Source organism: Anoplophora glabripennis, unplaced genomic scaffold, assembly GCF_000390285.2.
Source record: "Anoplophora glabripennis isolate ALB-LARVAE unplaced genomic scaffold, Agla_2.0 scaffold139, whole genome shotgun sequence".
Lineage (NCBI taxonomy): Eukaryota > Metazoa > Arthropoda > Insecta > Coleoptera > Cerambycidae > Anoplophora > Anoplophora glabripennis.
In genome coordinates this window covers 1033543-1060044 of record NW_019417300.1, presented here as the reverse complement: position 1 = coordinate 1060044, position 26502 = coordinate 1033543, and the positions used below count along the sequence as shown (strand labels likewise).

The 26502-nt window shown below is 31.8% G+C and overlaps 1 protein-coding gene across 1 annotated transcript in view; it reads right to left on the bottom strand.

The window, feature by feature from the left end:
• Positions 1 to 3245: 3245 nt before the first annotated feature.
• The window catches only part of LOC108906334 (band 7 protein AGAP004871-like), a gene marked incomplete at its 3' end in the record, with an annotated part of 115653 nt that continues 92396 nt past the window's right edge, over positions 3246 to 26502 (bottom strand). The window contains exons 6-7 of the mRNA XM_018709565.1: positions 11589 to 11671; positions 3246 to 3505 (exon numbers count right to left, since the gene is read on the bottom strand). Of these exons, the coding sequence (XP_018565081.1) occupies positions 3246 to 3505; positions 11589 to 11671 (343 nt within the window). The remainder of the gene's footprint in view (positions 3506 to 11588; positions 11672 to 26502) is intronic.

Genomic DNA, 26502 nt, shown 5'->3' with positions numbered 1-26502 from the left:
GACAACTGTAGTCTCTAGCGTCATTCACCTCGTGGCCTCAGCGACTCCGAATACTGAATTCGGATTTTGCAATCGTCGTTGCGATATTTACATGTTATCTGTGGTGTTTACAATAGGTTCTTAGTAGTTAGTGTCAAAAATGGGTAGTTAGTGTCAAAAATGGTTTACGTGTACTCGGAGTTGATGGNCCAACATTTTAGATAGAGGTAAGTTCAGTCAAATCGCTCCTTTACATAGTCATCGCAATTAGAGTCTAGATTTCATTAACTATCTTAAAAATATATAAGCAAGTTTAATAATAAAATTACAACTTATTTTTTATAAAACGCATTTACGTTCGTTTAGCCAATATCTTTCCTTGCCGCTCTTACACATATAAGCCTATTGATTTCCTTCGGTTAGCAATCTATTTTCGAAGAATATATGTCCATATAAAATGGACCTATTCCTTAGGTAATAACTTTTGTCAACACGGAAAATGCGTTTTCCACCATTTCTACACCATTTGCCTCGCTTTGTTTGCTGGGAGATGATAAAAAAGGTGTTCAAACATATATCTGAGCCCTTTTTATAATAAATCACGCACGACAGCTGAAAATAAAAGACAAACATAGTATTATCTGACTGTTATTAACGTATTTTTCTGATCGAGCCACTTTTTCCGGCCAAGGAAATGATTTTAAATTATTCTCTTCATATCGTTGTTAATATCGCGTACAATGTATAAGTGATTGAAACCTCGTGTATTTACGATCTAATATTTCAAAGTGGTGTGAAGATTTACAATAATTTGAACAGTCACGTCGGATAGAGGTTCTAAAGTCATTAATTCTGTTTTAATGTTTTGGTATGTTGGTGATGAGTATTCCATTCTTGTCGAAGTGAAAGTGACATTTTTACTATCGACATATTATTTGAGTGATACCGAAAAAAGTTCAACAGGGCTCAGATCAAGGTGGCATGGTGGTCGTCTAAGATTGTATGACTCTTTTATGTAAAATTTGATTGAGAAATATGTTAGTTTGATGAAATATCACACTCTAAAACTAACTCTATATTCTTTTAGTAAAAACTGACAGTGTCAGGAGACCACAGAAATTTGAAAGGCATTGTCTTAAAAATTAAAATTAATGCAGTTTATACGATTTTTTATAGGTATACACACAGCAAAACCATAGTTAGCTTAGCTATTAATCTTAAAAAAGTTTGCATTTGAATTTTTTTAGAAAATTGTCATTTTGTGAAAAAATTTAAAGTATTTGGTACATAAAAATGTAACATCCATGGAAATTTATAGACAAGAAATGAAATCACCAAATTGCGTGCAAGTTTGAGTTTAGTTTTTTCCTCAATGGAGTAGAAAAGTGTTGGAAACCGAAACAAAAGTCCGACGTTGTTTTATTACATGCCATCACATTATTCTTAACCTTATTATTTTCTTTTCCACTTTTTTATATAATTCCTTAATAGGTTGACCTAAAAGTCACCTTGCCACTATAATTTCAATGTTTAGATTTCTTTAATTCTTTATAATCATAATTTTTATGAATATTTAGTGGCTTCTTGTCAATATTGAACACACAAAACATGAATAAAATAAGATAATCCTTCATGAAGACAATGAGCTTATCGTCTTTTGTTTTTGAGTACAAGGCGTCAAAAATAATTTTTTGAAATTAAATTTTAACCATCTTTCCCAAAAAATTTGTTACAGATATGGTTTTGGTTACAGCATTGATAATTTTTTAACATTTGCTGGAGATCTCTAATTACTATCTTGCCTAATGATTACTGTCCTCCTTCACCCTCCTTATTAGCCAGACCTGTCTCCTTGCGATTTTTTGTTATTTCCCTCTAGAACTTTTAGTTCTGCATGCTTTGTATATAATAAGTGAATACAAAAATTTACAAGTTCCACTTTTTATTCGTCGAAACAAATGATTAATAAGTTGACATTTTATAACAATGTTAATATAATTATACATACAGAGTGTTTGTAAATAAGTGCGAAATATTTTAGGGGGTGGTTGCCAGAGTTATTTTGTGAAAAAAAGTTAATTTAAACATAGGTCGAAATATACTTCGTTTCCGAGATACAGAGTTTTTAAATTTTATTTTTTTTATTTAATTTTATTCATTATTTCAAAGAGTTTTAAAGATATTGGCTCGGAATTTGATGATTGTAATTCATTTAGAAATATTGATAACAACCTACTACATAATGTATCAATAGAAATTAAAAATACACAACTTGCAATAAAATATTTTTTTTACAAAACAAATAAAATAATAAAACAATTATGCAGTCTGTAAAAAATACAAAAAAAATGCATGATTTAAAAGATTTAAAAAAGCCTTTATTCTTTTGATAAGATAAGGACTGAAACTATGAGAAAAATATATTTGTTAAAAAGCGAGTATATTTTCCCTTTTCTGCAAATATTACAATGGGATATTTGCATAAAAAACGTTTTATTAAATACTACTCTACACTGAAGGTTAATAACTTCTTATATTATTTTCAAAACCTTCATTAATATATTAAACAAGTTTGTTTATAGCCAATGTGGTAGAACAGCTATTGGGATAACCATACTGATTTGAATTCACAATACCATGGGTGTCAAAATAATTGGTAACTTGTATTTTCAATGTAAACTCATAAAGTTTTGCAAAATGGGATATGGGTCTAAAATTGGAAGTATCATTTTTAGAGAGTCTGGAAAAATACTCGACTTGATACTAGTAATTAGTATGGTATGCCTTACAAAAGGTCAGTTGAAACTTTTTATAGTTAGAATAATATATTTTTGTACATAAATAACACTTCAGAAAGTATTCTAAGGCATCAGACTTTGTATGATGATGAAAATGTAGTCTAGGATTGTGGCCTGAAGTCACTGAATGCACTGCCAAATAATGTAAATAGAAAATAACGAGGACCTTAAACCATTCCTATATCAGAAGCTTCAATGAGTAATTATTTTAAAACTTACAGTGTCTAGACGAAAAAATATATAATTAGGAGGATGCATAAAAAATACATAGACCTCGTGGTCGTTTGCTTGAATTTCAATTTAATTCGCTCATATATAACAGGCAGCAGTCTAGCAGAAAAGACTTTTCAGCAAACACGCAACGGAGAGTAATAGGCATTTTTTTTTTGTATGTGAATTGCGTTGTGATGCTATTCTGGGCTCATAAATCTACTTTATAGGTGAGAAGGGTTAGGCTAATGTACTCACATCTCGACGCGCTCCACGTTGATGCCCCAGGAATCCGTCGCTTCATCCAGGAGTGCCTTCATGTGCTGGGAAATGCTCTCACGTTCGCTAAGTATTTCGTGAAGTGGTCGCTGGCCCATTATATTACGCAGAGTCGTTTGAGCAAGGAGACGGGTGGAATGATGAGCATTTTCCACGTTGGCAATCGACACGGTGGCATTCGATACCCGATAGTAGACCACTGCGTCCACGGATACGGTCACGCTGTCCTTTGTCAGTACCTGCAGAAAAAAAAAGTTCAAAATGACATATCGTTATCTCTGTTTCAGTTATTTTACGAAATAGAACATAGCATAGTCAACTGTTACTTTAAACAAAGCTACAAGAGGTTCAATTACGATGGCATAACTTGATGACTTTTTTTTCATTCCAACGGTTGCTTAACACGTTCAAATTTAAGAATATTTGATCATTTGTGTGAATTTATCCACAGATTCCCAGACAAGTATCTTAACGTATTGTAACAAAATCCGGGATTCGTGGTAGATAATTTGTCAGTCAACAATAATTATTGAAAAGTTAAGGGTCTTCAAGTAGGTTTATCGTCGCCATAAAGTCGTTTACCTCTTGTCACCGGGAGTAATAAATTTGCAAAGCTCGACCATCGCAATCCTTCGGAGAAGGCCTCATGAAATTTAGCAACGATTCTGAACAAGTAGACTTAGATCGTCGGGGTTCATGTGTTGGGCATCTGGTACCGACTAACTGCGTTGGTTCAGCCCATGGTGAAGGGAAAATCTATATTTCTAATAACGCGCAAAATACATTCCAAAAGACGTAGGAATTCCAAGATATTTAAATAAATTGTTAGAATACTGTGAGGAAAATAATAATAGATCAAATAGGTGGTTTTTAGGCAGATTTTCACAAGAGGAAGGTGTAGAGTTACTTGTAAGTTCAGTTTAGTCACAAAATTATCCATACAATTGTAAATACAGTCAATTAGTTATTAACATGGAATATTTAAGCCGTTTCAACCCCCGATATTCAGGGAGCCCACCAAAAAATAAGAACAGAAACTTCTATACCCAAGAAGTTGTGTTTTGTTGCTCTTCCAAATTAAGTATCCATCAAGTGAGAGTACAACCAACACCTGGATTATACTCTTCGTGAGCGACGTACGGTAAGTGTCTAAAATCATTCTCTGAACGTACAACATTTCTAAGTCCCCAAGCATCAATTGAAGTGTAGATGATAATTAATTAAACTCCCTTTCGAGAAGTAAATGGTAAATTCTTTTACAAGTTAATATCGTTATGATACTGCTCATAACGGTAGATGGTTAAATAAAGAAATAAAACCTCAGAGTACGGGCAAACAAAGAAAATGTGGATATCTTTACTAGTAGCGGAATAGAGAGGAAAATATCATCAATAACACATATTTTTGGACACTGAATCTGAATCTGACCTCTTTTTGGATCTTATACGTCAGGATTATTTGTAAATCGTTAACTTATACACGGGTATCTTGAAGAGTCCTCATTAGTGGATTCCAAACATCCACACCAATTCAACGCCAAACCATTCGAATACAAATAGTAACATTAGGTATTTCATGGTCTTTTCATGGGAATTATTCAAGCCCTCTGACTTCAACTTCCATAAATATATACTACCATAAGCCTGAAAATCTGAGTGACAGTACCAGCAGGCCCGTATCTATTGACGATCTTGAGGTGTTTCAAAAATTTTGAAATGGGGAACTTGGTACCTACTCTATTACCGTTCATTATAAATCACCATAATTCATGAGCTCAATAATTCAATTTACATAACTCCTATGAAATTGGAAACGGAGTAAAAATGACGCAGGAAATCAAATGATCACGATATTTATGGTTGACTAACCGTGAAACCAAGACTGAATTAATTCTAACCTAATCCTTTATCAGAAATCATCATAACCTCATAAAACTAAGAACCTTGTAACCCCATAACCGCTACGAGACTGAAAATGCAGTGTAGAGGTTTGGATTTTTTCTCACTGTTCAATGCATCTCAATCCCATAGGGTTGTGGAACTATGGGGTTCTTGGGTCTATAATAAAGGGTTACTCGATTCTTAGTCAATTATAAACATCGGATCAATAGAATTCCTTCTCTCAGTTCATATCGTTCTCAATTTCATAGGGTTATCAGTTATTGGGCTTATGATGTTATGGTGGTTTTTGATAAAAGGTAATACAGCTACTGATTTCCCCTATTCCAACGCTTTGGAAACCCATCAAGATCGTCATTAGATAGGCACATCCTCGTACTTTCAGGCTTATGCTATTATGCACTATAGGGTTCTGTTGTTATGGGGTTAAGTTAGGGGTTTCAAGGTTATGCAGCTTGTTTGTAAGGTTCATTAAATACTATTTTCACTATTCGCAATCGAATGGTTTGGCGTTGAATGTGTTGGGATCCTGGAATCCACTATTGAGGACTTTTCAAGATATACCTTCATATAAATAAAAGATTTACAAAAAATTTTGATTCAGTATCCCAAAATTGTAATAACATGGTGTGCGTTACAACAAAGACAACTTTTTTTGTAGATCTGTGTACGTAATTAGTTATACCGAAACTAGAATAGAACCAAATGAAACATTAGCAATAAATATTAATCACTGAGAGCAATAAATATTGATCACTGAGACTCATTCGAATTGAAACTCAGGACCCGTTCTGAAGACATGAAATTATTAGTAAACAGTAAAATATCTGTCCTGGAATTATAAAATTACAAGAAATATTTGGCGAAACCGCGACGTCCAGTATTGGAAATTTTTGACATAGCAAGTATGATGTTAGAGATAATTACACTGAAAGTATTGGACCTAAGTACCTAAGTATTTATTAAAGCAGAACAAAAATTTATTTATTTTTTTATTTTGAAGATTTACAAATTGTGTAGTATTTGCATATAATTATCTTTTTCATTACTATTTTTATGTGATGGGGTATTACTTCCACACTGAAAGAATATTTTTTTAAATAAATAACTTGTTGCACCAGAAACGATTAAAAAACATTTCTTTTAGTGTAGAAGAAAAATGTAATTAAATTGAATAGTAACATTGACAGTTTAAGAAATTATCATCTGAATGAAAGAAAATATCAACTGAAACTTGACATTTTTTAAATTTAGTATCTACGTTTTCCTACCTTTATAACTTTAATACCAGTAAATTTTTTTAACATTTTAATACCCTTTAATTATTTACGCCCTGGTAAAATTTGTCATCGAAGCTGATATGCAAGAATAACGAAAAATGTATAATAAAGCAGAAATAAGCCGTCATAAAACGTATGTATAAAAAAGGTAATTTCTATAAAAACAGCTATATTTTAGCTTTTTATAGTTTCCCATAAAAATACCATCTCTTTAAAAAATCCATTAAATAAGGTAATCCAGTTTTTAAATTAATCGCCATAATATCTGCTAACATTGCAGCAAGGAATTTGTATACAGGGTGTCCCAGAGCTATATTGACAGGCATTATCTCGGAAACTAGTCGAGATAGAAAGAAATGTTATATAGAAAAGGTTTTCTGCTTAAAAAGATGCGTTTAATCATTTTATTTTCAAATATACAGGATGCCTCAAAAAGATGGTATATTGCGGAAATTCAATTTTTTAAATGGAACACCCTGTATATTTTTAAGTTTTTGGGTTTTACTTTTATTTTTGAACATATCATCGTGTTCAATCGCACAGTGTACGATTCGTGCATGCATATATCCCATATTACGATATACATTTTGATTGTTAAAAAAAATTAAATCACAAAGCCGGAAGTGTTACTCTGCCAAGAAGCAACAGGTAGTTTAATAACAAGAGCTGCACCAACGAACATACAAGACTAACCAGTGCAGAAGGAGATCAGGCTTTGAAAGCTGTTACAATATATGACCGTGTTGCTTCACACTCCAAAGGGCAGGTAAAGCCTGTTTGTTTATTATTTGTTGTTTATTCAGTGAGCCACATCGCTGCATCTACACAGGTAACACAAGGTGACTCTGTTGAAGTATCAGCAGAATGTTGGCTGTATTTCCCAACCATCAGATTCTTTAAACAAAAACAAATAGGTTCTTCTTCAATTAATTATTGAGGCTACTTTTGTAACTGTAAAAACTTTATTATCGATTTGTAGCAGTTTTTTCATATAATTTAACTTCCTGGTGTAGTAATCTAATTATTAGGTAGGTAGCTTAAGAAAACTGCTTTGTTCACAGTTACGTAAAGTCTAATATTTATTTATTTTTTATTACAGACTAAGGAAAAATATAAAAAATGGTTATATGATATTGATAAACTATTTATTTCCCACAATTAAGAAAAAGCAAAAAAATTGTGTGAGGATAGGAACCAGGAAATATTGAAGTATTTCGTCAGATCATAGTTTACGTCGCTATTTCAAAATATTAATTTACCCAATTTTTCTCATGTAACATTTTTGCTCAAGTTCAAATTAACATTCCACGTATGATCTTTTACAGTTTTTTTTAATCCACAAAATAAATTCGATATGACTGGTAAGTAAAACTATTTGTCGATGCAAAACATTAAAGTAAATTTACAAAACTGCTTTTACAGACATGTTTCTTGTGGTGCAATAAAAGTTTTAATAACTTTCGCCTCAGTTTTGAGTATATAATCGCATTTACTAACTACAAACAGCTTAAATTGGATGCGTAACCATCCAATTTTCAGTTTTCTGTTGACCTTTAGCCTGGCAAACATCACTTTGTTTCATAAGAGGTAGTAACTGATGGTGTCTGCTTTGCAAGAGGGGGCTTAGTCCCTCTTTTTACATCCATTCTGTTTTTACAGGATCTGTTCCAACTTTTCACAAAAGGATTTAATGTTTGTTAGTTGTTTTCCGCCGAGTTATCTCTTAAAAGCATAGAAAAGGTACGTAGCATTTTATAATTAGTTTATATTACAGTAAATCCAGGTAATTATTTTGTGGAAAAACGTTCGGACACGTCGATTAGTTTTTTTAGTTGCGGATTTTTTGACATAAGAAAATTGTATACAGGGTGTCTCAAGAAGAGCATATACAGTCATCATTATTTTTTTTAATGGAACACCCTGTATATTATGCCATTTTTGAATTGTACGGCAAATTCTGAACACTTTTTGTATAACATACCAGATTCTTAAAACCAGCGATTTTCGTAATAATGCCGTTTGAAAATTGATATTTTGAAATACACACAAGTAGGTAATTAAATAAAATGTTTAAATTGAACAACCTTGAAAAATTTTTTTAAAGCCAACAAAAACAACTTGGTATGCCAAAACAAAACAATTTTCTTCGTATTAATAGTTTTTCATTCCTTGACCCTAGACCATTTTGATGTAGTATTTTGTGACAATGAAAACCAAACTATCACTATTTTAAAAATGCATTTATCTGAGAAAGAACTTATTGAAGTACTTATGATGATTGGTTTTGGAGACAGAGACAACAAGAAGTGTGTAATGTATTTAATGTAATTCATCCTGATCGACCTCCAATTACTAGATCTACTGTCAGCAAAATTGAACTGAAATTTGCTGAGCACGGCCACGTTAGAGATTTATCTAAAGGAGGACCAGCAGAAATATCAGAAGGTTCTAAACTAGACGTTTTACTAGAAACTGTAAATAATCCCCGGGTAGCCGTTAGCACAATCTCCAGGAATAGTAATTTGTCATCAGGATCTATGTCACAAATACTCCGAAAAAATATCCTTATTAGGTTCAATTGTTACATGAACTATTAGAAGTCGATTTTGTCCGAAGAACGTTTTGTGAGCAGATAATTGAGATGAATAGATTTCACACGAAAGATTTTTTCTGATGAGGCTACTTTTGTTTTAATCAGACAAAACTGCAGGTACTGTGAAAATTCTCGTTGGATACAAGTCTGTCACACACAGCATAGTCAAAAAATAAATGTTTGGGCAGGTATTGTCGAAAACCGAATTCTTGGACCTTATTTTTTTTTAAGAAAATTTAAATAGAGGACGCTACTTTGACTTTCTTCAAGTTTGAACTCATCCCCGCTTTGGTTGTTGTGTTTGCTAATCCAGAAGATCCATATATTCCTCATATTGACATGGTTCCAATACGATGGGGCAATACAATTTCTTGACTAAACTTTCCCTAATAAACGATTGGATGCAGACGTCCTATTGAGTGACCACCAAGGTCCCCAGATTTAACCCCCTTAGTTTTCTTCTTATGGGGTTATTTGAAATCTAAAGATTATGTGAATAGACCAAATAATTTTGATGACCTGAAACAGAGAATACGCCAGCAGAGGTAATTGAAAACGTTCAACGGGAAACAATCCTTCGACTTCAAAAATGTATTGAAGTAAGCAATGTTTTATGATTAAACATTTTTTTTTCATTTTTCACATTTCAAACGTTACTATTACGAAATGCGCTGATTTTAAAAGTTAAATAATAATAATAATAATAAGAGTGTGAGTGAGTAATTCTGTTACAATGAAATTTTACATTATAAAACAAGTCAAAACACACACACTGTCAAAAACCTAACCTCAAAAAAGTCGACATAATATGTCACTGGAAGAGACTTCTAACAATTGGTCCGAAACTAACTAGTTGCCACGTCATCGGTTTAGTCTTCTTGGTGCTTTGCGAGACATGTTTTTGATAAGAAATTGGAGATTAAGTACTTTGGATAGTATTTATATTACCCGCATTCTTCTGAAGCATTCTGATTATTTAAATTCGTGTTTCCTTAAGAATTAATACCATACAAAACAACGAAGATAGAGACCGTTATTATGTATGTGATGTATGCCCACAGTTTTAGACAAACGCCCTACACTGATTGTTTACATTTGTTCTCATCATTAAACATGAAAATAGTGTTATGATAAATTTTAATTTTATTTTTCTTTCGATAATAAAAAAATATTAGTACAACACAAACCCAACAACACTGTGTTGTTAAGGTATGCTGTCAATTTGTTTCGAATACTTTTATAAAAACACCGGCTTTATTGAAAGCTCACATTAGCAAAGCAAATGCAGATCGTCTTCGCAGAGTCTTTGCTTGGTAGTCTGTTCCACACAAATATAATTAGAGTTGCCGTACCTCCCACATTTATTAAGTTATGTTATATTTGATCCCTTTGCCCTATATTCTATTTGTATCCCGTCTTTTTCCATAGTATATTGGGAAAGAGAAACTGCAAACACGTTTTTACGAATCCTTTCATTTTCAATCGGTTCCTTCTAATTCTATTGCGCTCAAAAATTGTTTATTCATGCGAGTGTATTTATTTATTCGTTGATATGTTCATTGCAAACGTACCTTTGACCAACTTTATATGTACAAGTCCACTACATAAAATCCCCATGAAATACCCTAATTATGAACTGAAACTGTTAATTAAACTGATGAAGCTTGTTTACAGTCTCCCACTACGTGAAAACAGATATAATTGAAAACTAATTGCAACTTCAAATTGCTAAAAGGGGTACCTAAATGTATCTCTCATGAAAACAATATTGGATGTTTCAGTATTTTGTTTTTCATCGATTTATTAATCTGTTATAAAGGGTATTACGATAGTTTCCTTCGTAATTACATATATTATATTACTTCTCTCACTCATTATTAAAGTACCTATTAACCTAATTCAAACAAATCCTATCAAACGAGGTATCGAGGAATGTTGTTTGACTTCATTTGATAGGACTTATTTCAATTACCTTAATAAAGAGTAACCACCGACTACGTAATCTTATTAAGCTTAATAATGTAACCAAAAAGTGGGTGTATGATTTTTTATTCAGATCAATAATATTTCACAGTTGGAGATAGAATATCCAACTAAAATTGAATTTATTATTCAAATAACAAAAGTTTTACTATAGACGCAAAACTATTTTCATAAAAAATATGCTTTATTGACTGAATGTTTTAGCACAAGGGTTTATTTTATTTTTAATTTTTGTTCGCTTGTGACAAGATAAGAAAAAAAAATTAAAACTAACTAATGTGTGAAAAAATCCCTGCACCCTTCCTTGGAAAACTATCCAAAGGGACAAATATTCCGGGGTTGATCAAATATTTAGGTGTGTAATTCACTTCCGGCCGATCCGAAACAGTCCTCAATCTTTCCTTCCGAATTGAGTCATGAAAAGCAATAAGTCTCAGTAGATCAGTCATCCGGTTAAATACATTGGGCCACGATAGTGTTTAAATACCTTTTGTGAGAACCGTGGATGTAGGTATAGAAGGAGATTGATCTAGTGCCTAATCTAAATTGAATTTGGAAGATAACTCACCTCTTGCGGGGGGATGTCGTATGTCCTAGTTCGAAGATCCACTCTTGCGTAAGCGTCGATGCATGGCAGTATAAAGAATATCCCTGCAACAAAAATTACGTTGCTGTAGTTATGCAAATAGAACAAATATAATTTATTCCTCATGCCAGTTAATATTTTGTATATGGGTACTTTTAATCTCATTAGACTAAACTCACGTTTAAATATTATTAAAGCATGCCACCAAACTTTATATTTGAGAATAATTCTTAGAACACTGTACACAAGGAATATAATAAAATTACAATAATCAAGATAGGTTCATTCGTTGCCATTAGTATACAATGTGCATTACACTAAAAATTTCTAATAAAATTACACACTCGCATAAAGGCGGAAATACACATACCAGTAAAATAGGTAAGTAACTTGCATGCTAAGAAATGGCATATGCCGGCGGATGGTACACTGCTGATACATTTGCAAGTAAAATGGAATGCCTCGTTAGTATTATGGCTTATTGGCATGTCAGTAGGTAGCAAGTAGACACGTTTCGACATGCCGCTTGAACTCCCCCGAAACCCCCCGCCTCACATTGCATGCCAAAAAATCAAATGATGTGTAATTTACTTGAGCGCCTTCTACAGGCATGCCTTTTAATAAATACACATACCAGGGGCCATCTTCTGCAAGCTACTTGCATGCTATTGTGCAAGCAAGAGGCATGTGTATTTCCGCCTTAATAGACATATCGATGCCGCAAAATTTAAAATTAGTTGATACAAGTAATAGTTTTTTAAGTAGACAGTAAAGTACAAGATTTAATCCCGCGCTGATATTAAAAAAACCAATGCTTTAAATCTACTTTACTGACAGTTAATTGTAAGTAACGTTCAGATGAACGTTAGTGCAATGGTACTGCAGTTGTACCGTTGCATTGTACTTGTATGGCATTATCTACTCAGTTTACATAAAATTAGTATTATTTACTGTATTGTATGTTTTGTGGTGTTCTGTCAAAAATGATGTTGTCTGATTGGTCCTAGTATTACTATGAGACGAGCGTTATTCAGTATATTACTTAGGTACACAATCACATTGTTTCTATTTAAATCCATAAAAATAACTATTTATTATTTGAGATAGAAGAATTCACATCAACTCCGTCATAAATTATTGAATCAGCAAAGCAAATAGGGTGTATTTTATTACCAGAATAATCAAAGAAGTATATCAGCAAACATAAAAAAATGTATTGTTTATCGAGCTGGTACATTTTTCTGAATTAAACAAAGTATGAAATCTTTTTCACTATGCGATGCTCACCGCTATTTGAATGTCTACAACAACATCGATATTGGAAAGTATCTAAATTAAAAGCATTCTTGAAACGGCAATCGGGTGGATATCGTGTTAAAAAATCTCGCGTTTTAGAAAATAAACGAAATAAAAAATTTCTAATGGATGTCCCTGATGATATACGTATTTACGTACAAAAACAAAATATTTTTGTAAACGAAGAATACTGAATCTGGGTCGTGTCGATGTGATGAACTTTTTTATATATAATTCCACATGTAAATATTCTTATAACATTTACTTGCTTAGTCCTACATATAAAATTATTTACCTTTATTTATAAGTACGTGAAAATGATTCTTAAAATGTGTGGTTAGAATAACAGCAAACGCATGTTTTACAAACGCTTTTTTTTAGTTATTATTTTATTTGAGTAAATTTAAATGGTAACAATGAATAAACAAAACATCAAGGATTTTATTTTTGTGCTTACTTTTGTTCTACACGTTTTACTTTTAAAGATTTCAGTACCTAAAAACGCCAGAAATTTCACTATTTATCGGCCAGGAATATGGCCACCTTAAGGTCCATAACTCGTAAATCTATTGTTAGCAAAAAAATCCCTACTGCAGGTACATCAAGTGTTGGAAGCGATTTTCAGCTCCTAGTGAAAATATTTCAACCTACATAGACGAAGTAAATGTTTCAAAACAAACAGGACAAGAGATATCCCTTACAGGCTGTTCTAATTTCACTATAAATGTTTATAATAAATAAAATTACTTTCGTTAAAGTTTTAATTTTTAACTTAGGGGCAGCAAAAATTATTCTAATACCTAGGCAATACTTGCCTGACATCTGTCACTAAAACTATGCCTTTAATGTCGATAGGCGAAAAAGTTATATTATGCATATCATTCTGCAAGTTTCTGTAATTCAGTGGAAACATAAGTTTACATGAAAATATGTTACATTCCCATTAATATAAATAAATTAAAAATAAAGTATACAGCGCAATTTCGTGCTTTTCCTTTCCAAAGCAATCGATATTTACGATACTTAATATGTAATTTGACTAAAAACGGGGAAATTACTTTGTATTATTAATTAGAAAGCTTTTGGCTTCTTTTTCCAAGGAACAAGCTGCGATGTAAATGAAAGGAAGTAAATAGTCATTAATACAGCAAACGATAGGTATTCCTTAATGCAAAAGGAATGATTAATTGTAAACTAAATAATTAAACAGTTAAACATATCTCACGCCGACTGGAATACTGTTACAAAGTTACTATTGAAATAATAGCATCTTAAATTCTTCGTGCTTTTATTTCCTTTTCTAATGAAATTTTTCCGTATTTTTTTTGTTGTTAACATATCAAACTATTATAAAGAAATGGCACATTGTAAATGATTTTTTTTAATAAATTATATTCTTTCCCTCCCTTTTTAAAAAAGTTGTGTAGGTGTATTTCTTAATAGCTAAATGTGCCTTTTGCAAATTTGTTTATTAGTTATAAAGGTATTTTGTATTTAATTTCGACTTTAATCAATGCCACATAATTATACGAAAAAATGCAAAATAGTTATTAGCTAAAATCACTTAAACATCTCAGAACGTTAATAAGCTAAGTTATGATTTTCTTTCGGGTTTTAAATTAAAAAATAAGTTATCCCGTACTATTGAAAATTATATGAAGCCTCTTTTGCTGTGAGAAATAATTGCGTAAACAATATATTTACAGATAATAAATAAACGAGACATATTTTAGGATTATATCTTCCATAAAATGCGTTTCTAATTTAAAATAATTATGCTATTAAATAAAAACACTCTTCACTTAATTTCCTGGGAAAAAATCTGAAGTTTTTCATTAATTTGAGTACCTAGTTTTCCCGTCGATGAGCATTTTCCTTTTAGTTTCTGTCAAGCCGTATTTTAAGGTGAAATCTTTGTATTTTGTACACAAAAAACGGTCCAAGTAGAATAACCAGCATGGGCTTCAAGCGACAGCTTGTATATAACAATTTAACAAGGTCTGTCCGGTGATAATATGGTGTTTCTCATACTTTTTAACAACGTTAAATGAAGATTTACACTATTTACACATCATATTATTTACAGCATTTATTTTTCATCTAGTGGGACATCTATCTCGGGTTGACCTTGATTTTGCTGAACCATCCGTTGAAAATATATTTTAATTAATCATAATGATTTCATAAAATTACTAAACCTAAAATATTCATTCAGATGGTAACCTAAAATAATTGCATCATTAGTGAACGGAGTAATATAAAGCTTGGCAAATTCATTAAATAGATTCCCAAGAACTTCTAACTCTCATTATGCCAATGAAACAAACGGTTGTTTTAAACATTGAGTGATCATTATACTAAGTTACATTTAATGACGTCTTTAACGACTTACTGCAGTGAGACAAAAAAAATGGTAATCTTGAATTGATATTTAACTAAAATTTTCTGCCAATCTCTTCACAATATTTACAGTTAAGTATATGCGCTATTGCACATAATTTTCCTATAATTTGGCTTTCTTACAATTTTCTTACATCCTTAAAACTGAAAAGATAATTGTTTCTTCGTTCTACACTGAAAGAAATGCCCATTAATCTTTTATTAGTTTAACTAGAATACACACAACATGCCTCTAAGAAATAATGGTTACAATAAATTACTTATATATTTTTATAATTGTTACAGGCTTTACGTCATATTATAGTAGGCAAGATTTGTTGTATAAAGACCAATATACGAAATTGTTACATTAACAGAATTATTCGTTGTTTTTAAAACGTGTAAAACGCGTCTTATAGGTGATCATCACCTTTCGGTGTATAATGGTTATGATCGTAAAATATCCGACAGTTCGCTGTGCATCAACTATTACGCTTCTTCTAGTTGGATGAGCATAGACATATGTTTTGTGATATACATGATCACAAAGCGTTGTGTGAAGTGGGAAGTTATGTAAGTATCTATATAACTGCTTTATAGTCTACATTTTTTTTGTTTTTTTTCATATTTAAATATTGTAATACATTTATTATTATACCTACTTACTACTAGATGTTCTAATAACGAGTATGGAACTTTTGGTAACGGATATAAACAGCGTTGTGTACTACTTATACAATATTTTAATAAAGAGTATGGTTTCTAGTCACTATACAACTGTCTTAGCCAATACGCGTTTAATATCCAATATTCACCTGTTTATCTATCACATATGGTATACAATGTTCTCATAATATCATTAAATAAAGATAAAGCGCATTTCTTTCAATGTATTATCTATACCATAATATATTTATACCGCTTTAATATTTAGAAGTTATAGCTGTGAATATGGTAAATTTAATTTTGATTAGGTACATATTTGGAAGGGCATTTATATTTCTTTGTTCTTCTAGTTTATTTCAGTCAATGTTTGTCTGATTAATGGTTTCCGATACCTTGAAAGAAGCTATTTTTCATTGGGAAGTAACTTCATATAAATGATTTTGACGAAGTTATCATAAATTCTCCACGGCATTTATATGACACTTGGCTGTATATATTTTTTCAAGTTTTAGAGACATTAGAAATAGAAATTTACCAAATACAGTGCTTGTGAATATCGTAATTATGTTTTTCATTGTGAACTATTTACAAATATATTTTAAAAAAAATCTAAATAATTTCCGTACACTTTTTGTTCTACTTAACTTAATTTTGTTAGAGAAAAGTTAAAGATTAAAATTTAGGAACCTCTTCTTTACTAAAGATGTCTCAGTTTCTTTTAAACTTGTGAATTAGTAAGTTTCATTGCATAAACAATGTTCGAATATGTTCTCGGTGAGTGAACTACAATAGTTTATCGTGCGCTTACACTGTCAAAAAAAAATTCACTTAACTTTACTCAATAATATATCAATTCCTGTCTACACCCGATTGAGTGAAATTTTCACTTTATTGGTATGAGTACAACTGAGTGAAACTATTGTATCAGAAATGAGTGAGTTTTACTCAGATCCGAGTTACTGCTAACTATCAATTGTCCGACTTTTGACTCTATTCTGAGTATATAAAACCAACTTAGAGTCGACTTTTTCTCTAATATGATTTAAATTTAACTATTATTGAGTCATTTTTTACTCAGACTTGGTTTTTAATTAACTAAACATTAAGTGCAAAAATAAATCACTCATAAATGATTAAATAGGATGAACTTTCAAATTAGGAGATATTGTAAAAATAATGTCTCAAATCTACACTCAATTGATAGTTAGCAGTAACTCGGATTTGAGTAAAACTCACTCATTTCTGTTGCAATAGTTTCACTCAGTTATACTCGTACTAATAGAGTGAAAATTTCTCTCAATCTGGTGTGGACATAAATTGATACATTATTGAGTAAAATTGAGTGAAATTTGAGTCAAATTTTTTTAAACGGTACTAAACAAAGACGACACTTTTACGTAAATATACGAAATAAATAAATTACAAATTAATAGCTTTATGAATAAGTGAAAATATTTTTTATGAAACATTTTGACCATCGTTAAAGTTGAAATATATGTCATAATTTTGTTATATTGCAATTGTTAGGTTAGGGAATTCTTGTAAGTTTCTGGGTGTTCTTTTTTAGATTAGGAATGGTGAAATTAACTCTCACTCAGACCATCTTATAGTAGTGTCTTGCATTAAGTATTCGTACATATTTATCACATTATTTTATTTATTCTATCATATCATAGACACTGATTCGAAGTTTAAGCGTTGCAATCAATGTGCATTAACTTTCCTTTAAAAGTATTGACTTTGGTCTTCTTCGCCCTTTTTGAATCTGAAGCGAAGATTTACTTAGCTATAAAATAAATTTCACATCTGAAGCGTGCTGGCTTGCTGACAGACTGAAGGGATAAGGAACGGTAATTGAAAAGAGGTTTTTTTTTCGTAATCTAAAAAGACGTCGTCAAAGGAGCCCATTAAGGGTATTTGCAATTTACTTATCGAGGAGATACTTCCAGATAAATTAAGATTTTGACACACATTAGGTGAGAAAGGAACTATAACTGAATGCAATGTAGTATTGTTTTTTATATGATATTCCTACAAATACATTAAATATTATTATAAGTAATGAGGTTTTCCGGGTTTCCCTCATTCCTGCACTGAATGGCGGTTAGGGCCTACCAACATAAGTCGTTCCTGGGCGCAAATGCGGCCTGCTTAATAATAATAATATGCCGCCTCCTCTCCCGCACAAGTCTCCGACTTCTGGGCTAATTCTCGTGGTTAGAATGAGGGGTAGAGATATTATTATTATTATATCTGCAAGGAATTATTGCATAATAGGGTAAGGGCAGTTTTGAAACTTTGAATAAATTTTCCACGAGGACCTGTCATAGTTTTCGAAGAAAACATTTTTTTTCGTACATCAATTTTTTTTATTTTATTTTTTTTTTTGGAAAAGTTAGTGGACCTTTGAAAAAGTTCTAGCCGTTTCTGAGACGATTTTAATACTCATTTTTTAACAGCCGGCATTTGTATTACACAAAGTGTTACAACGAGTCACTAAACGAACGACTTAGGCTCAAATCAAAGCTACTTGACCATGATAAAAATTTTAAAAAAAAAGTACAAACTTTTGAGTACTTAATTTTTTTACTGAAAAAAGAGAAGTTTTGAAAAAAAACTTTTGATTCAATTTTCTTTTGCCAAAAAAAGAGTACTTTTGAAAGAAACTGTTTTTTGAAACATAGGTACATACGTACATACAATACGTACAAACGTACATACCCCCTAGGGTGAAAGGGGTGAGTTGAAACTACGTCCGCTCTTAGGTCTCCCCATCCCTAGTACACCCCTAAAATTTCTGATTTTTATATTAATTTTTGACGGAGATATGGCAGGTACCCAAGAGCTATAGTCCAACCCGTATGTAAACTTCGTAGAAAATGTCGAAAATCAATTTTATGAATGTGTTTAAATCGAGGACGAAACTCAGTTTGGGGTATCAACTTTGTACTTAATGCAATTAAATAAAGATTAGTATAATTATTGTTTGCAAAGGTCGAATCGTACAGCAACTTTTTCAAAAGAAAAAAAAGTTATTGTGGGTACATTGGGCTGTAAAAATTTCTCTCAGCATTAGTCTTTTCATCAACATACGGTAGATTTTCTAAAAACCGTAGTCATTTTTTTGAAAATAACTAAAAAAATCATGAAAATTTTTCCCAGTAGTATATTTTTGTAATATAATTTAAAAAACTGAAAATTATCTAAAGGGCAATTACTACTCTTTGTAGTAGCAGTTTTTTTACGTGGTCATCTTTGTTAAAGGTTACGATTAAAGTTGTCAGAGAGGCCGCAATTCAATGCCAAGCGGGTCAACCGAGACATGTGTGACCCGCTGCCTGAGAATGCTTTTCACGTTCACGTCACGCTAGTATACTGTTGCCTTTGTTATCTTACGGATGTTGCGTAATCAATTCCTTCTATTGGTGCTTATGGTGGTGTACTGTACACTATTTAATTTATTGCTTTTTAATAAATAAAGCGTACGCCTATGTCCCAGGGCACAGTTCTGACAGCCAGTCCTAATACTTTGTTGAATTATTACATTTTAACAATTTCGGTTAATACGAGAATAAGTTGCAAGTATATTAAAGCGTATTCTGTGACCTGTCACCATTCGAGGCTCAACTCGCACGAAAAACGGAAAACGTACGTCGTACCACAGATACGGGACGTGCGGGGACGCGACAATACGATACGTCGCCACGTAACAAATGAATGCCGGCCTTTAAAAAGAACAATACTCTTTCCGCAGCAAAATCCAGTACGCCCTGGCTCTTCTGGCGTATCGGTCAGGTGCTCCCGAAAATCTACGTGCGTGTGTCGCTTGTTCCCAACGACAACAACAAGTCAACAGCGACTAGACTTTCACTCTCGATGCCCGCCGGGGCGAACCGGAGCTTAGCCGGAGCTGCCACAAGACCGTCGGATCGCGGTGGGCCTTGACATTTTCGCGTCGCACGCTCACGGAGACAATCACCGCTGCGCTCCAGCTCCGTCGATTCGCGGCAGGCCTGCTCGCGACACATTTTCTAAAAGATCGAGGCTTGAATTTTGTCGTCGGGTAGGACGCTTATTATTAATTTTCCCCACACCTGTTTGCCCGAATCTGTCTTCGCATTGCGCCTGTGTTTAATCAACAATAAGTGCCACTTTGCGTCTCATTTAACAGGTTGTCGAGAATGATATTCCATTAGAGATCGGGTTGGCGGGTCGCTACTGCAGTTCCGATGGAGAATTGTTATAATCAAACCGCTTCTATCATTTAATTTTTTTAAATATATTAATTAATATGAGTGAGATATAACATGTTACTGCTAAACGGGGCTCTAGTCCGCAGGGTAGTTGTTTTCTTTGACATTAGTGTCAAAGAGCCTTATATACACGGTGTCCCATTTTAAGTTACGCATTGCAATATCTTCTTAGGGAAGCACGTCCAAGAAAAATTTTTGGACAAAAGCTGTAGGGTTCTGAGGGGACATTCGAAGGTGATCTTGACCTTGACACAAAGGTCAACCGTAGGGGTAATTTGAAAGTCAATTAGCATATTTAGATACGATAGATATGTTTCTGACATGGAAATGGTTAGAGTGGAGAATTTTACGTTCATATATTCTTTATGTTATGGGTCAAATAATTTTAGGGTCAGATAAGGTCCTGAATAATATTTTTCGNAATATTCTTATAACATTTACTTGCTTAGTCCTACATATAAAATTGTTTACTTTTATTTATAAGTACGTGAAAATAATTCTTAAAATGTGGGGTTAGAATAACAGCAAACGCATGTTTTACAAACGCTTTTTTTTAGTTATTATTTTATTTGAGTAAATTTAAATGGTAACAATGAATAAACAAAACATCAAGGATTTTATTTTTGTGCTTACTTTTGTTCTACACGTTTTACTTTTAAAGATTTCAGTACCTAAAAACGCCAGAAATTTCACTATTTATCGGCCAGGAATATGGCCATTAAGGTCCATAACTCGTAAATCTATTGTTAGCAAAAAAATCCCTACTGCAAGTACATCAAGTGTTGGAAGCGATTTTCAGCTCCTAGTGAAAATATTTCAACCTACATAGACGAAGTAAATGTTTCAAAACAAACAGGACAAGAGATATCCCTTACAGGCTGTTCTAATTTCACTATAAATGTTTATAATAAATAAAATTACTTTCGTTAAAGTTTTAATTTTTAACTTAGGGGCAGTAAAAATTATTCTAATACCTAGGCAATACTTGCCTGACATCTGTCACTAAAACTATGCCTTTAATGTCGATAGGCGAAAAAGTTATATTATGCATGTCATTCTGCAAGTTTCTGTAATTCAGTGGAAACATAAGTTTACATGAAAATATGTTACATTCCCATTAATATAAATAAATTAAAAATAAAGTATACAGCGCAATTTCGTGCTTTTCCTTTCCAAAGCAATCGATATTTACGATACTTAATATGTAATTTGACTAAAAACGGGGAAATTACTTTGTATTATTAATTAGAAAGCTTTTGGCTTCTTTTTCCAAGGAACAAGCTGCGATGTAAATGAAAGGAAGTAAATAGTCATTAATACAGCAAACGATAGGTATTCCTTAATGCAAAAGGAATGATTAATTGTAAACTAAATAATTAAACAGTTAAACATATCTCACGCCGACTGGAATACTGTTACAAAGTTACTATTGAAATAATAGCATCTTAAATTCTTCGTGCTTTTATTTCCTTTTCTAATGAAATTTTTCCGTATTTTTTTTGTTGTTAACATATCAAACTATTATAAAGAAATGGCACATTGTAAATGATTTTTTTTAATAAATTATATTCTTTCCCTCCCTTTTTAAAAAAGTTGTGTAGGTGTATTTCTTAATAGCTAAATGTGCCTTTTGCAAATTTGTTTATTAGTTATAAAGGTATTTTGTATTTAATTTCGACTTTAATCAATGCCACATAATTATACGAAAAAATGCAAAATAGTTATTAGCTAAAATCACTTAAACATCTCAGAACGTTAATAAGCTAAGTTATGATTTTCTTTCGGGTTTTAAATTAAAAAATAAGTTATCCCGTACTATTGAAAATTATATGAAGCCTCTTTTGCTGTGAGAAATAATTGCGTAAACAATATATTTACAGATAATAAATAAACGAGACATATTTTAGGATTATATCTTCCATAAAATGCGTTTCTAATTTAAAATAATTATGCTATTAAATAAAAACACTCTTCACTTAATTTCCTGGGAAAAAATCTGAAGTTTTTCATTAATTTGAGTACCTAGTTTTCCCGTCGATGAGCATTTTCCTTTTAGTTTCTGTCAAGCCGTATTTTAAGGTGAAATCTTTGTATTTTGTACACAAAAAACGGTCCAAGTAGAATAACCAGCATGGGCTTCAAGCGACAGCTTGTATATAACAATTTAACAAGGTCTGTCCGGTGATAATATGGTGTTTCTCATACTTTTTAACAACGTTAAATGAAGATTTACACTATTTACACATCATATTATTTACAGCATTTATTTTTCATCTAGTGGGACATCTATCTCGGGTTGACCTTGATTTTGCTGAACCATCCGTTGAAAATATATTTTAATTAATCATAATGATTTCATAAAATTACTAAACCTAAAATATTCATTCAGATGGTAACCTAAAATAATTGCATCATTAGTGAACGGAGTAATATAAAGCTTGGCAAATTCATTAAATAGATTCCCAAGAACTTCTAACTCTCATTATGCCAATGAAACAAACGGTTGTTTTAAACATTGAGTGATCATTATACTAAGTTACATTTAATGACGTCTTTAACGACTTACTGCAGTGAGACAAAAAAAATGGTAATCTTGAATTGATATTTAACTAAAATTTTCTGCCAATCTCTTCACAATATTTACAGTTAAGTATATGCGCTATTGCACATAATTTTCCTATAATTTGGCTTTCTTACAATTTTCTTACATCCTTAAAACTGAAAAGATAATTGTTTCTTCGTTCTACACTGAAAGAAATGCCCATTAATCTTTTATTAGTTTAACTAGAATACACACAACATGCCTCTAAGAAATAATGGTTACAATAAATTACTTATATATTTTTATAATTGTTACAGGCTTTACGTCATATTATAGTAGGCAAGATTTGTTGTATAAAGACCAATATACGAAATTGTTACATTAACAGAATTATTCGTTGTTTTTAAAACGTGTAAAACGCGTCTTATAGGTGATCATCACCTTTCGGTGTATAATGGTTATGATCGTAAAATATCCGACAGTTCGCTGTGCATCAACTATTACGCTTCTTCTAGTTGGATGAGCATAGACATATGTTTTGTGATATACATGATCACAAAGCGTTGTGTGAAGTGGGAAGTTATGTAAGTATCTATATAACTGCTTTATAGTCTACATTTTTTTTGTTTTTTTTCATATTTAAATATTGTAATACATTTATTATTATACCTACTTACTACTAGATGTTCTAATAACGAGTATGGAACTTTTGGTAACGGATATAAACAGCGTTGTGTACTACTTATACAATATTTTAATAAAGAGTATGGTTTCTAGTCACTATACAACTGTCTTAGCCAATACGCGTTTAATATCCAATATTCACCTGTTTATCTATCACATATGGTATACAATGTTCTCATAATATCATTAAATAAAGATAAAGCGCATTTCTTTCAGTGTATTATCTATACCATAATATATTTATACCGCTTTAATATTTAGAAGTTACAGCTGTGAATATGGTAAATTTAATTTTGATTAGATACATATTTGGAAGGCCATTTATACTTCTTTGTTCTTCTAGTTTAATATTTCAATCAATGCTTGTCTGATTAATGGATTCCGATACCTTGACAGAAGCAGTTTTTCATTAGAAAGTAACTTCGAAGTTTAAGCGTTGCAATCAATGTGCATTAACTTTCCTTTAAAAGTATTGACTTTGGTCTTCTTCGCCCTTTTTGAATCTGAAGCGAAGATTTACTTAGCTATAAAATAAATTTCACATCTGAAGCGTGCTGGCTTGCTGACAGACTGAAGGGATAAGGAACGGTAATTGAAAAGAGGTTTTTTTTTCGTAATCTAAAAAGACGTCGTCAAAGGAGCCCATTAAGGGTATTTGCAATTTACTTATCGAGGAGATACTTCCAGATAAATTACGATTTTGACACACATTAGGTGAGAAAGGAACTATAACTGAATGCAATGTAGTATTGTTTTTTATATGATATTCCTACAAATACATTAAATATTATTATAAGTAATGAGGTTTTCCGGGTTTCCCTCATTCCTGCACTGAATGGCGGTTAGGGCCTACCAACATAAGTCGTTCCTGGGCGCAAATGCGGCCTGCTTAATAATAATATGCCGCCTCCTCTCCCGCACAAGTCTCCGACTTCTGGGCTAATTCTCGTGATTAGAATGAGGAGTAGAGTTATTATTATTATTATTATTATTATTATTAGAGTTTATTAAAAGTATTAATGGTTTCTTACGTGCCTTAGTAAAGTTTAATGTCGTCACTCACACTATATTTATACCTATAGGTACAGACTACTTCTCTCACATTTCAGAATGGTTTCCGATGTAATTAACATCGAGTTTGATATAGATTCCTTAATGGTATTCCGGAGGATTCCTAAGAGTAAGCAATTATTATGTACATAAATCCGCCGTTCCCTTAGCTAGTTGTGTTCACCGTACAAGATTAGCAAAAGCTGGATTCTCGTTGAAATGTCCCAATGGTTTTAAAATTAAGATTTATTCATCTCTGTTCCAGTAGGTAATTTATTTTCATTCCGTTCCGCGAGCAAGAAGGACTAAGCTAAACTAGAATAGGTACGTTGCAAACGATAATATATCATCCATTGAGAATACCTTTGCATTACCAAGCTGCTTCGTTATAAATGCCATTAATTCCCCTTTGTAGATATCTATTTACAATTCCGATATGTTTCGCTGGCTAAAGAGAGAGAAACTGGGTTTACTTAGGACCGTTTCAATTAAAACCTTGAAATTGTATTGTGGGTTTACTAAGTTCGTTCGTAGGCTCACTAAATTTACTATAGTGGGACTGAATACGTACGAATCATAATAAGAAATTATATTCGCAACGATAAACATCCCAGTTATCGACGAAAATGACCAAATCTAGTTTATTTCAGTCAATGTTTGTCTGATTAATGGTTTCCGATACCTTGAAAGAAGCTATTTTTCATTGGGAAGTAACTTCATATAAATGATTTTGACGAAGTTATCATAAATTCTCCACGGCATTTATATGACACTTGGCTGTATATATTTTTTCAAGTTTTAGAGACATTAGAAATAGAAATTTACCAAATACAGTGCTTGTGAATATCGTAATTATGTTTTTCATTGTGAACTATTTACAAATATATTTTAAAAAAAATCTAAATAATTTCCGTACACTTTTTGTTCTACTTAACTTAATTTTGTTAGAGAAAAGTTAAAGATTAAAATTTAGGAACCTCTTCTTTACTAAAGATGTCTCAGTTTCTTTTAAACTTGTGAATTAGTAAGTTTCATTGCATAAACAATGTTCGAATATGTTCTCGGTGAGTGAACTACAATAGTTTATCGTGCGCTTACACTGTCAAAAAAAAATTCACTTAACTTTACTCAATAATATATCAATTCCTGTCTACACCCGATTGAGTGAAATTTTCACTTTATTGGTATGAGTACAACTGAGTGAAACTATTGTATCAGAAATGAGTGAGTTTTACTCAGATCCGAGTTACTGCTAACTATCAATTGTCCGACTTTTGACTCTATTCTGAGTATATAAAACCAACTTAGAGTCGACTTTTTCTCTAATATGATTTAAATTTAACTATTATTGAGTCATTTTTTACTCAGACTTGGTTTTTAATTAACTAAACATTAAGTGCAAAAATAAATCACTCATAAATGATTAAATAGGATGAACTTTCAAATTAGGAGATATTGTAAAAATAATGTCTCAAATCTACACTCAATTGATAGTTAGCAGTAACTCGGATTTGAGTAAAACTCACTCATTTCTGTTGCAATAGTTTCACTCAGTTATACTCGTACTAATAGAGTGAAAATTTCTCTCAATCTGGTGTGGACATAAATTGATACATTATTGAGTAAAATTGAGTGAAATTTGAGTCAAATTTTTTTAAACGGTACTAAACAAAGACGACACTTTTACGTAAATATACGAAATAAATAAATTACAAATTAATAGCTTTATGAATAAGTGAAAATATTTTTTATGAAACATTTTGACCATCGTTAAAGTTGAAATATATGTCATAATTTTGTTATATTGCAATTGTTAGGTTAGGGAATTCTTGTAAGTTTCTGGGTGTTCTTTTTTAGATTAGGAATGGTGAAATTAACTCTCACTCAGACCATCTTATAGTAGTGTCTTGCATTAAGTATTCGTACATATTTATCACATTATTTTATTTATTCTATCATATCATAGACACTGATTCGAAGTTTAAGCGTTGCAATCAATGTGCATTAACTTTCCTTTAAAAGTATT